The sequence below is a fragment of the Pholis gunnellus genome (genome assembly GCF_910591455.1).
Source record: "Pholis gunnellus genome assembly, chromosome: 18".
Classification (NCBI taxonomy): domain Eukaryota; kingdom Metazoa; phylum Chordata; class Actinopteri; order Perciformes; family Pholidae; genus Pholis; species Pholis gunnellus.
This window is the reverse complement of record NC_136545.1, coordinates 1,809,876-1,825,296: the sequence shown is the minus strand read 5'-3', so window position 1 is coordinate 1,825,296 and position 15,421 is coordinate 1,809,876. Positions and strand designations below refer to the sequence as shown.

General features: G+C 43.4%; 1 protein-coding gene across 1 annotated transcript; it reads left to right on the top strand.

Moving 5' to 3' along the window:
* The first annotated feature begins 2,341 nt into the window (after positions 1-2,341).
* Positions 2,342-9,961, top strand: hmgcs1 (3-hydroxy-3-methylglutaryl-CoA synthase 1 (soluble)). The gene is made up of 10 exons (XM_079179038.1): positions 2,342-2,414; positions 3,545-3,993; positions 4,305-4,430; positions 4,879-5,043; positions 6,100-6,268; positions 6,865-7,035; positions 7,634-7,740; positions 7,862-7,987; positions 8,403-8,560; positions 8,876-9,961. Exons 2-10 carry the CDS (start codon positions 3,546-3,548, stop codon positions 8,951-8,953), a joined length of 1,548 nt encoding a protein of 515 aa, XP_079035164.1. The 5' UTR covers positions 2,342-2,414; position 3,545; the 3' UTR covers positions 8,954-9,961.
* The last annotated feature ends 5,460 nt before the right edge of the window (positions 9,962-15,421 follow it).

The window sequence follows — 15,421 nt, the reverse complement described above, 5'->3', positions numbered from 1 at the left end:
TGAGAGCTACCTCTGCAAAGGTGAACCGTACTTTTCTCACAAGCCAATCAGAGCAGACTGGGCTTTTTGGGGAGGGGCTCTGAAAGAGACGGGCGCTAAAACGGAATGTCGGATATATACCGTTTTATTTATAAAAACAGAATTAAACATGTTCTACTAGAAATCTAAAATAAAAGTATGAACCTGAAAATGAGCAAGACATGTCTCCTTTAAGTCTATGAAGTTATCAATTCCACAAACTTCACTTTGAATAATACTTTTCAATTAATTGGAAACTTAATATTGTGCAGTTTCTGTAAAAAATAGTTTTAACAAATTTGCCAAAATGTCATCATTACTTTCTACATTAAAGAACCAGAAGAGAAAGAGAAAGTTATGGAAAAGCTAATGCCAGTGGCATAAAGAACAATACAAGTGAATAGTTAATTCTCTTTAAGTACTGCTGCTCCACTCACTTCCAAAAGTCTGAAATAATTAAAGACAGCTGGCCACTATTTGTTGTCACTATTTGTGGGACATGGAAAAAAATGAAACCATCCATCTCACAAAGCCACTGTAGTGAAAGTGGAGAGATAAGTACAGGCAGTGCTGGACGTTCACAAAGAATACTTAAGAGGCTGGAAATTGTCAATATTAGGTTTCTCTATCGATTCTGGTTACAGACATTTTAATCAATTGCGTAGCAGCAAGTATGTCTGAGTGAATTTTTCCACTAAACAAAAATGTGTTCAATTTATTTGTGTAGCCCAAAAATCAAAGTAGCCTCAGAGGGCTTTACAATCTGTTCAGCATACAACTTCCTCTGACCTTGGACCCTCGCAGCAGAAAAAGAGTTGAACAAGGAAAATCTATTGCACCTCTGGCCAACCTGAAGTGCAATAGATTTCCCCTGTTTTGGGGTTGTTATGTGTACAGAATGAACAACAAAATAGAATTACAATATAGTCAATCCATATGACATTCTGATGATCTGATATTTCAGAGTCCACATTTAATTCTCCTATTTTGTTGCACTGTTGTGTTGGTGGTGTTTATGTTTATTAGGATATTTTGTATAACTCCTCTTCTGTTTACTTTTGATTTATTGAATTGAAGTGGCCGTGGGGCAGACACCGTCTCCATGTGGTTCTGGGTGATAACTGCTCTAATGGAAGCGCAGAGAAGTGTGAAAGACTGCAACTCTGCTTCCTGGTCTCAACTGGCTTGTCGTGGATTAGGTCAAGTTCTGTATTTAAGTATAATTTTGAGGTACTTGAACCCACTTGAGTATTACATTTATCTGACGGATATAGTTATTATACATACTCTGCAGATTTACAGTTTACACATTAAACATATGTTCACTTTATGAATTAGGATGCAATCAAATGACATGGCTCCAATATTAAACTGCTGTTAACACCGTAATGGATTATAATCCCATATTACAACATATATAACACTCTGAAAGGATACTACATCCTTCACTGCATAGGCGGCTTTCACTTTTAATACTTGAGCTATATTTTACAGATAGTACTTCTACTTAGAGCGGACAGACATCATACAGTGTACTTCTTCCACCACTGACAGACACTTTGCATGACAGTTCACAGAAGTAAAATGATTCAGGGCCTGATATAAAAGGTTTCAAGTTTCTACATTGTTTGGAGCTTGGCAGAATGTATGAAGAAATGTTAATTTATTGCATAACTTCTACACCTTTTCATTACCATTATGCAACAGCTGTGGTCGTGTTTTACTTCCTGGTAGAAAGCCTACTGCATTAACACACAGGAGATAAAGAGAGGCCCGTTTAGAAAGCTTGTGTTGCCACGTTTGAACAGGAGTTAAGAACGAGGGAGCCATATCATCCATGAAATGTCATTATATAGTTGTAAGGTCATTTATTACATGGGCGCTGATGGTCTTCACCGACAATTTACGTTAAATGAACGGGAAACCTTTTTAAAAGCAGTAGCCGTGCCCGTACAGTCTGTCTATGGCGGAGCCGCTGAATGGATCATGAGTGGATCATGGAGGACTGTTGCCATGGCCACACTACTCTGTTTTTCAAGCGCAGCCCACTGCTGGGTCTACCGCGCCAGGAATGACTTTAGCAGTCTGATTGGCTCCTTCTCTCTCACCAGACATCGTACAACTCACGCCATTGGTCTGCAGATACGGCTCTGGCGCGTGGTTTTTATTCCTAATCTCCGATTGGCCAGCGATGTGCGGGACTTGGTAGCGCCGCATGTTGTGTGTGAGCTGTGATTGGCCAGGAGGCCAGGTGCTGTAGAGCAGGGCGGACGCTGCGCTGTCATCGTCACACATAAATACACTTCTGCCGGACCGTCAGAGAGTGGTGGACCGGACACAAATAACGGAGTAACGTCAGTCACTTTTACCGTCTCTGGAGTTACCGTCACACTCAGGTGAGAAGATCCATGTAAAGTTACGGTCTGCAACTTTATATATTTGTTATCACCAAAGCAGTTACATGTGTTATAATCGTCTGTTAAGTCTTGATAGATGATATTAGTCAACATAAGCTTTGTATCGCGGTGTCTGTGTGGAATCTTAGTTAAATCAGAATAACTCGCCACTATTTCATGTCTAACACAGTAAGTTAGCTTTATAAATGTAACAAGACACAGCTGGCGTTACATCAAGCGGCTGTATGGAAATTCCAGCCCCACCAGAAAGGAAGCGGTCCGTCGCCTATTGGGTCCGGGTGACAATATAACTGCTGTGTTATGGCCCTGCAACGTATTTTCTTTTTAAATGGTCACATAGTCTTTCAGGCAACAAATCTGTCTTTTCTTCAACCATTGACCCTAAACCGTGACCGAGTCTAACGGGTTAATGTTTCAGATTTTGGAATTAAGTTAAGTTCTAGAAGATCCCATTGACCTTTCACCCAGTGTTGCTCTCCTCCAGCCTTTGTATCTGCTCTTATCTCCCAAACACGAGCGTTATGTAGCCGTTTAGGTACGTAGGCTAGCTAGCTGTCAAACTTTAGACATAATAAATATGCCACATTTAACTTTAGCCATGTGCCTTTACAGCTAGCGTTAGCCACTTTCTCTGGTTTCACGTCTTCTGGTAACCTTAGCTCCTGGCGTGTTTGGCTGGTATCTCAACCAGCACAATACACATCATACTACTATTGAAACGGCCGTAGCTAGCATGCTAGTTATTGGTTAGTGTTTTCTGTAACCTTGCCAGATAGCTAACCTTACATTAGCTAAACAACGTAAGATCTCTTAGCTAACAGCGGAACAACCATATTGTCTAATGTTGCTTTGTGGCTCCACTGTTGGCGCTAGTGGACTGTGAGGTTATAAACAGTTACTCAGTTCTCTGTTAACATGTCCAAAGGGCGAAAAAGTACATTTGTGTGTTGATGCACCTGAACAAACAAATGCCACTTGTATACCAGGAGCACTGATTGGCTCCAACACTAGACACATGTAAGGTTGTTTTACTCCAACACTAACCACACACAACATATTTATCACATTGATGCAATGCTGAACCTGTAACCTCTTCTCAACCCATTCAGGATGCCAGGATCAGCCCCGATCAGCTGCTTAGGACCATGGCCCAAAGATGTAGGTATCATCGCCATGGAACTGTACTTCCCGTCCCAGTATGTGGACCAGGCCGAGCTGGAGCAGTTAGACGGTGTAACAGCTGGTAAATACACTGTGGGCCTGGGCCAAGCGCGCATGGGCTTCTGCTCAGACCGGGAGGACATCAACTCTCTGTGCCTGACGGTGGTGCAGAGGTTGATGGAGAGCAACGGTCTGTCCTATGACAGCGTGGGTCGACTGGAGGTCGGCACAGAGACCATCATCGACAAGTCCAAGTCTGTCAAGACGGTCCTCATGCAGCTGTTTGAGGACTCTGGCAATACAGATGTGGAGGGCATTGACACCACAAACGCCTGCTACGGGGGTACGGCTGCGCTCTTCAATGCCGTCAACTGGGTGGAGTCCAGCTCATGGGATGGTGAGTGAACAGAGTTTCTTTTTCCCATTGATTGATTCATTGTATAGTCTATGAATTATCAGAAGTGTAGAAGGTTTTGTTCAGTTGCATATTGGTTACTGCTAAAGCCTGATTGATCATATGATTCCCTTTTAGCACATAATAGCATTTAGTCAGCCTTAATTGTTGCAACACATATATTGTTACTTACACTCTTATAGGATGGTTTGCTGCAACAGTCTTGTGCTGATGATGACGTTTTAGAGAAGCGACTTGTGTGTATGTTTGTATATGTATAGAAACATGCTTCTCCTCGTGCTCCCTCTCTGCAGGGCGCTATGCTCTGGTTGTAGCGGGGGACATTGCGGTCTACGCCACAGGAAGTGCCCGGCCGACGGGAGGCGCTGGTGCTGTGGCCATGCTGGTCGGGCCTAATGCTCCTCTGGCCTTTGAACGAGGTCAGCCATGTGATCACTATTCACTGTGCACCACTTGTCAGGCAGCACTCTTCAATGATTGACATATTGATAAGACCCCACTGTTATTTAGCCGATCCCATCATCCAAATGCTGATTAAGTCATTTCACTTTTTTTACCAAGTTTTAATTGAATCTTCTCTGCTGTTAAGCAGAGATCATTGTCGTCAAACACTTGGAAGGAACATGTGCATAAGAGCCAGGCTCTCTGTCGTCTCATGTCTGTCTGTTGTCATGTCTGGGTTTTTTTTGGGGACAATTAAGTGACTTTTACAATGTGCACTGGTTAGTTGAGTTATTGTATGTGTTGAACTATAAGATTAAAAAAATGTTCCCGCTCAGTGTAGGCAGCCATAAATGCATAGAATGATGAGCTCTACATATAGAAGGACTTGAATTGACCCAACTCCTGCTGGTGTCTTTGTTGCAGGCCTGCGAGGGACGCACATGCAGCATGCATATGACTTCTACAAGCCAGACCTGATGTCCGAGTATCCTGTGGTGGACGGCAAGCTGTCAATAGAGTGCTACCTGAGTGCTTTGGACCGCTGCTACTCTGTGTATCGCAACAAGATCCACGCACAGTGGCAAAGAGGTGGGTTAAGACTGTCGTCTATGATCAATATAGACCGATGCTCCATTTCAAAGTGCTCCTTGTAGACAGTGCAAGCCCAAGAGGGGCAGAGGTGTGAGATCACCATGCATGTTTTCACTAATACCCCGTTTCCCCATCATGGTCCCTGTTTGGTTCTCCATGAGCAGAAGTTGTGGATGGACTTAGTACCTGGTACCAGCTCAGTTGATGTTACAAGGGAGCAGGTGGAGTAAAAACACTGCAGACCTCCGATTGGTCACTGAGAATCATCATGGGACGCTATTTTTAAAGAGCCAATGTACCATCAATGCCGGCACTGATCAGATCAGTCCTGCCTACATGAAAGGGTATTACTTTATATCTATCTATCTATATATCTATATATCCAAAAAGCCAGTGGAGCCGAGCTGAACCGTGCCGTGCGTTAGTGACTCATTGAACCTTGTTACTGCTCCATGTTAGAGATCGTACATCTGAAGACAGAAAAGCCCATAATACTGCTGCTACATGATGGGAGCAGTTGACGGTATCGGTGTGATCCTTCTTCTCTACCTGGTGTCTCTGTTAGTCAGAGTACCTGCTGTTGGAAAGAGGCTGTTGCTGTGAAGCATGAGGAGGGACTGGTCCGATAAGAGCCTGATTGGTTAAGAGGGTTTAGGATGTTACTTGTGCTAAAGGGTTTACCTCAGTTCAGTGGCCATGAAGTAGTTTAATGAGATGAGCCTTTAACCTAATGTGTCAACAATGTACATTTAGCGTCTTTATGGACATTTGCAGCTCTCCTCTCTGGACTTGATATAATGGGCTGTGTTTCTAGGCGGTGACGCGTCGGTGTGTTCCTGACCTTTGTCACCTTGGTATTTTGTATGTAGCGCATGGTGAAGAGGTGCAACACGAGGAGGTGTATGCAGATAAAGCACAGCCAGGTGAAGTGCGTTTGGATAAAAGCTCTTCTCATTGCTCTTTGCAATCGTGTCAATGAAATGGAACCCAGTGTGTTACAAATTCTTGATATGATCTAATCCTCCTCCTCCTCCTCCTCCTTCTTCACCACAGAGGGCTCAGAGGAGCGTTTCAGCCTGGACGACTTTGACCATCTAGTCTTCCATTCTCCGTACTGCAAGCTGGTGCAGAAGTCGTTGGCTAGACTGATGCTGAATGACTTTCTAGCCCACCCCAGCCCCAACACTGAGACGGGACCCTTCACAGGCCTCGATGCCTTCAGGTACACTCTAAATAATACAGCTGGACAGCAGACAGGGGCGTGGTCCTTTAAGAAAAGCAGGCCTCTTGAATACAGTCCTGATTTAAAGGAGCACTCCTGTCGGTGTGGACGGTGTTTTCAGCTGTAACCATCACATCGATGATATTAGATTCTATGGTAATGCTGTGAATGAACAGCTTGTTTTACATCCTGCATACGAGGGAGAAACCGTCCCTCTTCTTCTCTAGCTTAAGTCCTCTTATCTCTAACCATGTCATACATGGAGTCATCAGCTGGTACATGTCAGGCACAGAACATATTGCTCACATGGGTCCAGTGGTTGTTTGACTTCATAAGACATAATATACTGTCGTATAAAATATAATATACAGTTTGCTCTGCATGTGGAATGACTTTAGTCTTCACACATTTCCTCTTCATCCTCCAAATGCAACGAGTTGTTCGTCAACATATGACCTCAAATCGTACAATCTCAGTATTTCACTCGACGACGATGGTTTCTCTATTAACCAGGTGGCAAAAGTACAAGCTCGTTATTCTATGACATCAGGAAACACTCTGGTGATTCTGATGAATTGTGTGTGTTTGGATGGTAGAGATGTGCGACCAGAAGAGACCTACTTTGACCGGGATGTGGAGAAGGCCTTTATGAAGGCCAGTGCAGATCTGTTCCAGAGGAAGACCAAGCCCTCCCTGCTGATCTCTAACCAGAACGGAAACATGTACACGCCCTCCGTCTACGGCTGCCTGGCATCAGTCCTCGCAGAGTAAGTCTGTGTCTGCCATTTTTCATTCATTCATCTCATCATCTAATCACAAAAGGTTTTTCATCAGATTAAAAGAACTCCAAACAACATTTCTAGATTCAGTAAAGACCTGAGCAGTGAAAAACACAAAGTGCCTGCTGAAGAACAGACTAATAACCCTGCTGTAGACGCTCTGCTTCAGTAGATATTGAACCATAATGGAGACGGGTCCTGAACCCAGGTCCCCAGCACCCAACGCAACCGGATCTGTTGGGCGAGAGCCTAACAGGTCTCATTCAGTCACTGCAGAGCGGGGCCTTCCTATTTACCTAATACTACCAACTCAGAAGCCATTATTTTGACATAACCTGCAGCTAATTGTAAGATGAGACAACTTCTTCAGACAACAGTTAGTTGTTCCACTGTATATGCAGTTTATTGCGAGTTAACAGAAACGGGATGTTTGGTCTCAGTGGTTCCGGTTCACTGTGAAGTCACCAAAGTGTCTGTCTGCAAAGAGACGGCGGTCATAGGTTCTGCTGTGGCTCATTGAACTAGTAGAAACAATTGAGTGTTGCTGTTGTCGTATGTAAGGAGAATGTTTGTTTTTCTCTTGCAGACACACATCTTCACAGTTGGCAGGACAGAGGATTGGAGTGTTCTCTTACGGTTCAGGATTTGCTGCTACTCTGTATTCTCTCAGAGTCACACAGGACCACACACCTGGTGAGTCAGCGGTCCGGTTCACCTGTGTGATGTGGATGAACTTAGAACCTGGAGTCATGATAGAACTGTAGAAGCTAACAGGAGGCGTGTTCTTCCATGTGATTCCTTGACTTTGTTTCAGGGTCTGGTCTGGAGAAACTAGTGTCCAGCCTGAGTGACCTGAAGGCCAGACTGGACTCGAGACAGAAGGTTTCGCCTGCTGTCTTCTCTGAGAACATGAAGCTGAGAGAAGAGACGCACCACCTCGGTATGACGCTGCGGTCACTGCTCATGTTTGATTCTGCTTGTTCACAGTGACCGTCACAAGTCAGGCAGGAAGGAAAGCTCTTAGAAACTCCTGAAAACAATGGCTGCTCAACTGCATCGTCACAACTATTAAATTATGGAGAAGATGGAGCTTGACATGACTCACAACATTGAACTTTCAGGCTGTACTGCAGTACGCTGTGAGCTAGTACAGGAAGGACTAAATCCTCTTAATAGCTTTAATATTGCTGTCTGACCAAAATGATCCAATTTAAAATACTGAATTCAAGAAGAAAGCTGATTTTGATGTAAAGAAAGTTAAAGACACTTGGGTTAATGGTCCTTAGCAGACCAACACTAAAGTGGAAGGCATTTATCAATGGGTGTACCTTTTTTCTTTCAATCTGTCCTCACAGCCAGCTACGTCCCTCGAGGCCCAGTGGAGGATCTGTTCCCAGGGACATGGTACCTGACCCGAATAGATGACAAGCACCGTAGGGAATACGCCCGAAGACCTCTGGACCATGACCTGTCAGCAGAGCCAGAAGTAGTTCGCTCCAGCACTGCCCCCGAGGTACAGGAGGACTAAACGTTTGAACATTCTGTCTAATGTAGATCAAAGGAACCACGGTCTGGGAACACGGTGACGTCACTATCGAGTCCTAAAAAGACTTGATTACATTCATCGCATACATCTGGGTACATGCATGAAATGTGACCGAATGAAAACAGTCTTTCTGTAAAGGAGGAGGAGTTTAGGGCAGCCGACTGGTGAATGTGACGTGACTGTTGTCCTACTGATGTGATTAGTGCTCGTTCATAACGGAGCAGCAGGTCGGATATGAACCAGTCAGTGCTTTGTTAACCAGCAGTTGTTTTCCTCCTCCAGCACATCCCCAGTCCAGCCAAGAAGATGCCTCGCATCCCTGCAGCCACCGCCGGCCCCGAGGCTGCCGTCAGCAACTGAGCACTGAGCTTACCTCTGAGAGGTATCGAGGAAACGCTAACAACTAGACAACACTAGAGGTCCGACGGGTCGTAAGGCACAACAGTGTCTCCTCTGAAAACACCAGACTAACTAAATTAGGTTGGAGCCGCGTGGACGCCTTCCTGTTGTCCACATGTAATACTGTTGGACAGTAAAGTCCATATTTGACCACAGAGTCTATTTTGATCACGATAATCATTTGTTTTAGCAATCCTTTATTTCAATGTTAACAATTGTACATATTTTCCTTTTGCATTTGTGCAAAGTGGACCGTTTCTATTTGGGAGAAGCACGGGCAGATGTTTGCAGAGATTATTGCTGATGTTGAGTTAAACGAGCAGGCTTCCTCCTGGCAGCTGGCAGCCAGTGACGGGAAGAGGAAATGGACATAATGAATGTGGTTACAGGCCTCCTGCTGATTAAAAGATCAAAGGGAAGTGTGCCGCAACCGTGTTAATATATTGAAAAGGTGCTGACGCCACAGCAACCCAGCCGGAGGCGGAGCTCCTACCCCGCTCTGCTCTTTGTGTTCAATACCTCAGTTTTCTATGAAAAGATGTGGTCAGTTTTCTGCAGCTTCATCATGTGACCCTGTGACCCCCCCCCCCCCCCCCATCAGGAGCAGTGGGACTCAAGACTCACCCACAGAGCTTCACAGGAGGGAGGTGACTGCTGTAGCTGAGCTCATGTAGGAAACATGAAGATGTTAAAGTGGGAGTTGTGTTCCATGTTCCACCGAAGCTTTTTTTTTTTGGATAACACCAGTCATGTATTGCCATGAAAAGCCTGAACCCATCGAGTGTGTAGCTGCTGCTGCTCTACGTCAGGTTAACTCAACCTTCCAAAGTCATTCGCTCTGATTGTTTTCAAGTCTCTACAGAGACGGCTCGAGGAGATGCACGGCAACATTTGTCATGAAATACTTTGTAACTCTTAATTCAATTAAATGAACAAATGGTTGATTAATCATTTAAGTCATTTATCAAATGACAAAGTCTCAGTGTCTCTCTTTTGAAACCGAAGACATCCTTTAATGTTTTTACAGACTAGATGAGTGTCTTTGAGTCACAGTAACAGTTCTTCCCTGCAGACACAGCTAGTTGTCCTTCCATGATGGCCTGCAGTAGGTCTGTGAGCTCTTCTGTTCTAGTGGAACACACAATAGTGAGGCGACGTCAGTGGGTTTAGACTTTTTCTAAAAAGTTACAACTAACTGAAAAACATTACACCAGTGTCATCCTTCAGTACAATCTGCAAAATTGTTTAGTTGTGACAGAAGAACATTCTTAGATTATTGAAAATGATTCATGAAACTCCCCTTTGTCCGTCACTTCTTTTATTATTCTGGCATTTTTATGTTAATGTGTAAGGCATACTTTTCTGGTGAGTTTTAGTTTTATTCAAATGTTGGAAGTTGAACCTCAGCTCCTATAATAAAGTAGCCAAAATGCAGACACTTAAACCCTGAAGGACAAAAATGTCTCCATGGAAACCTAATAAAAGCACCATGTTTGAGTCTATCATATCAAGCTTACGGTCTTCAACACTGTACGTGTCCTCATGTTTGCTCTGTGGGGTAAAACGTGCTGTTCTCTTGGTGTCCACTAGGGTCACCACGGCTCTATAATGGAGCACTGCAGTATGATACATCTATGTTGTTGCTGATCATTGACATATCCCAGACTGTGAAAACAAATCACTTAGTATCCAGAAAATCACTTTTTTGTATAACTTTTTTTTAAAGGGTTACTGTTCTGAAAACTAATGCAGATTTCGTAGTTCTGAGACTGAAATTGGTCAAAAGAGAACTCTGTAAAAGGGAAGAATAATAAATCGTTTTTTGGCATTTTTCTTGACATGGACATTGTGGTCCTCTGGAGGACATCAGGGCAGCTTGTTCAATGTGAGGCACCGGGGTCAGGTTTACACTCAAACATCCACATCTGCTTCAGTACAAACGGGCTCACTGCTCCACCCAGCAGCAGTGTGCTGATACAACAGCCCTGCAAAGAACTCTACCTCCATCCAGGTTCCAATCACTTTTTAGTGGTGGTGTTGGACGCTGAAGATGTTTCTAATATTTTCTTGTTTGTTTTCTATCAATGAAAGCAGACTGATTATGCAGCACCTCTTCTATAATGCAGAATGACCGTGCTGTTGAATCTCCAGCGCTGAAACTACTGTTTCAACACAAATGGAACCGAGGCTAAAAAAAGTGTAAATGACCTGTGTCCTATTACAGGTTGATTCTGTGTAATCCATTCCTTTAAAAACTGACAGATGCTGAGCTCACTTGTCCTATAAATATAATGCGCCTTGGCTCCAGATGTGCAGTCACACAGTTCAGAGGAGATGGCGGATAGCTGAGGGACCAGGGAGTCTGGAACAGAGCAGCGCTGGCTCCGCCTCATTAAAAGCTTGAGAGCAGCAGCAGTCCGATGATATATTGGCAGTAAAATATTATAGATTGCACCTTCATGGGTATACACTATATCAGACAGTTATGCAAGAGTTATTTGCGTTGTGAAAGCACTTTGTGAGGCACTGATTGGTAGATATGAATGTGTGTTTTGGAGAGACGCCAGTCAAACTGAATCAGCTGCTGTGAATATGAACCACAGTGCAAATAGCTGAAGGGAAACATATGAATCCAAACTAAAGGGCTGTGTTTCATGGAGTTCTAGTTTAGCAGTCGTAATAGTAGCTGACAAACTGTCTCGACATATGTCTGACCCGAGCTGTTCATCAAATATGTTCACATCTTATTCCCATCTCATTCGAGATTTGTCCAAGCCTGGCTTTTCTGAGAAAAGATCTTAATAGTGCTTTTGGTGATGGTCCCATTTTTAGTCCAAGAGTCTCGCACTATACTTCAGTAAACTGTGAGTTTATGGTCTCAATCTCTAGTTTCAAGTCTTCTTCAAGACAGCGTGATGTTCATTTAGTACATTGTGGTCCATTTAGAGCAGGGGTGGGCAAAATTTTTGGCTCAGGGGCCACATTGAGTTTTAAAATGTGACAGACGGGCCGGGCCAGTAGCAGATGGATGGAGAGTTTGTGTGATCTAATATAAACTAGAAAATGCATTTCCTGCTGAAAATGCGTTGGAATGCTGAAAGCTGAAATGAATTGCAAAAACATTGCTGAAAATAGATATCCAATTCAAACAAAAAATTGCAAAAAGCTTAATAATTCAAAAGGTTTAAAGATTAGAAATATGAAGAGACATAGCACACGTGTCCTTAACGAGCTGAACATTTTGATATTTGAACGGTTTCTGTAGCTTAAAATATGAAGGAGCAGAAGTCTTTGAAAAAACGTACGAAAGGAATATAATATAAGGAAGAATAAAGAAACAGGATAACAATAATAAAATACTGTCATAAAAACGAATATAGTATTTAAATATGCATACATAATATGTAAATATTAAACAATTAATTATATATAGACGTGACTCTGAAAACAAAATGGACGTGAAAGATTCCATCGTTGCTAGGTTACATCTCAGTGCATCATTCATATACGATGATCATTTAAACATAAACAACGCCTCAGATGGTCAAGAAACAGTGTTTTCTCAACTTTCTCGACGATTTTTTGCAAAGTTTCACTTCTACAGACGATTTGGTACATCCCGAGAACAACTACAGACTCTAGGAAGACTGAAGGAAGAAACACAACTGACTTCCACTATGGAAAACGTGAGATTTAAACACTTTGAGTGGTTTTTAAGTGTTTTAGTGTCGAGACGTTTAAAACGTTAGCTAAGATAACGTTTAGCTAGCTTAAAAGATACGTTTTAAGCTAGCTAAACTTCGATCGGCTCTGCCATGAACACTCCCTCACTGAAACAAAAAACTAATAAAACTAATTCATATTATCATAAATATGATTCATATCATCATTATAAACATTGTAGAAGATGCTGTTTTTTACTGTAATGATACACACTGGCTAATGGATCAGGTAGACTACAGTACTGTACTGACTCAGTTCATCTAGTCATTATAAATACATTCAAATCACTGCCTGACTTACTATAATGTTTTATCATATTATTATATGTCTTTTATCAAATAATTCTTATCACAAATTCATATCAACCAGCTCCAAGCGAACACATTTATATTGGATGTTTAAATATAGCCTATTAAAAGTAGGCTCTCAACTATAAAGTACTTGAACTTTTATATTTTTAATATATTATAATCATATTTTCCTACAGTATGGAAATACTAGATATATATAAGGAGGGTCCTGCTTTCTTATCAGACCTCAAGGTTCTGTCTTGAGGAGGTTTTAACTCCTTCACTCTTTCAGTTTTATGAGAACATGCTAAATATTCCTGTAATCATGTTAATCAGGCTACTAGCAAATCTGAAACCAGCTCAAATAAAGCACAGAAATCCACACTGTGTAAGAGTGTGAGGATCAGGGGTCAATAGGGGGAGTAGCTCATTGTAGCCCTGGGGCCTCCTGCTAACTTAATCTGGCCTCCATGAACTCTTTCAAGGGTTGAATAGACTGATAGGCTCATTATTTTTGTGACAATAAATGTTATTATTCACTTTATCTATTGCCAGATGTTTGTTTGACTGTACTAGTGAAGCCTCATTATAACATGAGTGTGTGTCGTTGCAGTGTGATGTTCCCGTCCACCTCCAGGACAACCAGAGAGGAAGGAGAGTCTCCACTCGCAGACAGTGTCCATGCTGCAGGGATGACCAGGTAACACATTTAGATCCTCATATTCAATAATGTGTGACCAATATTATGTGTTTTAAAATGTTAATGTATAGCTTTCTTTTTTATGATGATTTTAATGTGAAGTGTCTTTGAGAATCATGAAAAGCGCTCAATAAATAAATTGTATTATTGTTATTATTATTAAATAAGTCACAATGTAAATACTCCAGAGAGTATTAGACAGGTTTTAGTTTGACATCCTCTAATGTGTTGCTCACCAGGTGCAGACTTTGACCCGCAAGCGCCGGCGCTCTGCTGCTACTGGAGACCCTCCCCAGAAGAGGAGAAGGAGCTCCGTGGCCCGTCCTGCAGACTCTCCTGTCTCTTTGTGTTTTCTCCCAAAGCCTCGGGCCACCATCCTGCCTGCAGACCTGCCGGTTGCCTCCAGCGTGGCCCCCGGCCTCCGGCCCTCCTCGACTCCACTGCACCACGAAGGCCCTCTGATCCACAACCACTCTGAGGAAGAGTACCAACAGCTCTACCACCAAGTTGTGGACGATATGCTAAGGTGTGTTGTGTCAAAAATCTATCTGATGATTATCACATTTTCTAATCACTTTAGTTTTTCACTCAATTTATTCCATGTATCAACTTTTTAACCTCATTATGACTCTCCTCACAGGTTCAAGAACGGCCGTCTGAAAAAAAACAGCATAAAACTGGGACGTCTCATCAAGCAGAAGCTCTGGGAGAGACTGGACCGTCCCACGTCAACAGAGACAGTAGACAAAGACGGACGGGTGCATGTGGACGTCTCATACGGGGTAGGTGTTCATCCTCCGCATTATTTTGTGGACACTTCGAAAGAACCAGAGTGCTAAAACAAAATAATGAGCCTCTGCCAGCAACCTGCATTTACCTTCTCCACCTGCAAATTCTGGCAGACAGTTGTAACCTTAACCTCCAACTCTAGCCTCCTCCAGCAACCAAGGCCTCCGCCTCCACCGAAGGATCAGGTTACATTCTTCTGCCAGAATCTACAGCCTCCTCCACCTGCACATTCTGGCAGAAAGTTGTAACCTAAATCTCCATCTAAAGCCTCTGCCAGCAACCTACATTTGCTGCCTCCACCCGTAGGTTGCTGGCAGTCAACTGTATCCTAAATCTCTGCCTACCGCCTCCACCTAAAGTTCATGTTGCAGCCTTCCGGAATCTGCAGCCGCCTCCAACTGCACATTCTGGTAGAAAGCTGCAACTAGAACCTCCACCTAAAGCCTCTGCCAGCAACCTGCATTTGGCTTCTCCACCTGCAGATTCTGTCCGCTAGCTGACGTCAAACCTCCACCTTCAGCCTCTGTCAGCAACCTACATTTGCTGCCTCCACCTGTAGGTTGCTGGCAGTCAACTGTATCCTAAATCTCTGCCTACCACCTCCACCTAAAGTTCATGTTGCAGCCTTCCGTAATCTGCAGCCTCCTCCAACTGCACATTCTGGCATACAGTTGTAACCTAAACCTCCACCTCCAGCCTCTGCCAGCAACCTGCATTTGCCACCTCCACCTGCAGATTGCTGCCAGTCAACTGTATCCTAAATCTCTGCCTTCGGCCTCCACCTAAAATTCATGTTGCAGCCTTCCGGAATCTGCAGCCTCCTCACACTGCACATTCTGGCAGAGTTGTAACCTAGAGCTCCACCTACAGCCTCTGCCAGCAACCTGCATGTGCTGCCTCCGCCTGCAGATTCCGACTGACAGCTTA

Bases quoted from the DNA above. Each gene is read 5' to 3' on its own strand.
- hmgcs1 (XM_079179038.1), top strand. From the start codon at position 3,546: ATGCCAGGATCAGCCCCGATCAGCTGCTTAGGACCATGGCCCAAAGAT. The intron at 3,994-4,304 runs GTGAGTGAACAG...CCCTCTCTGCAG, and splicing joins GGAGTCCAGCTCATGGGATG to GGCGCTATGCTCTGGTTGTA. The intron at 7,988-8,402 runs GTATGACGCTGC...CTGTCCTCACAG, and splicing joins AGAAGAGACGCACCACCTCG to CCAGCTACGTCCCTCGAGGC.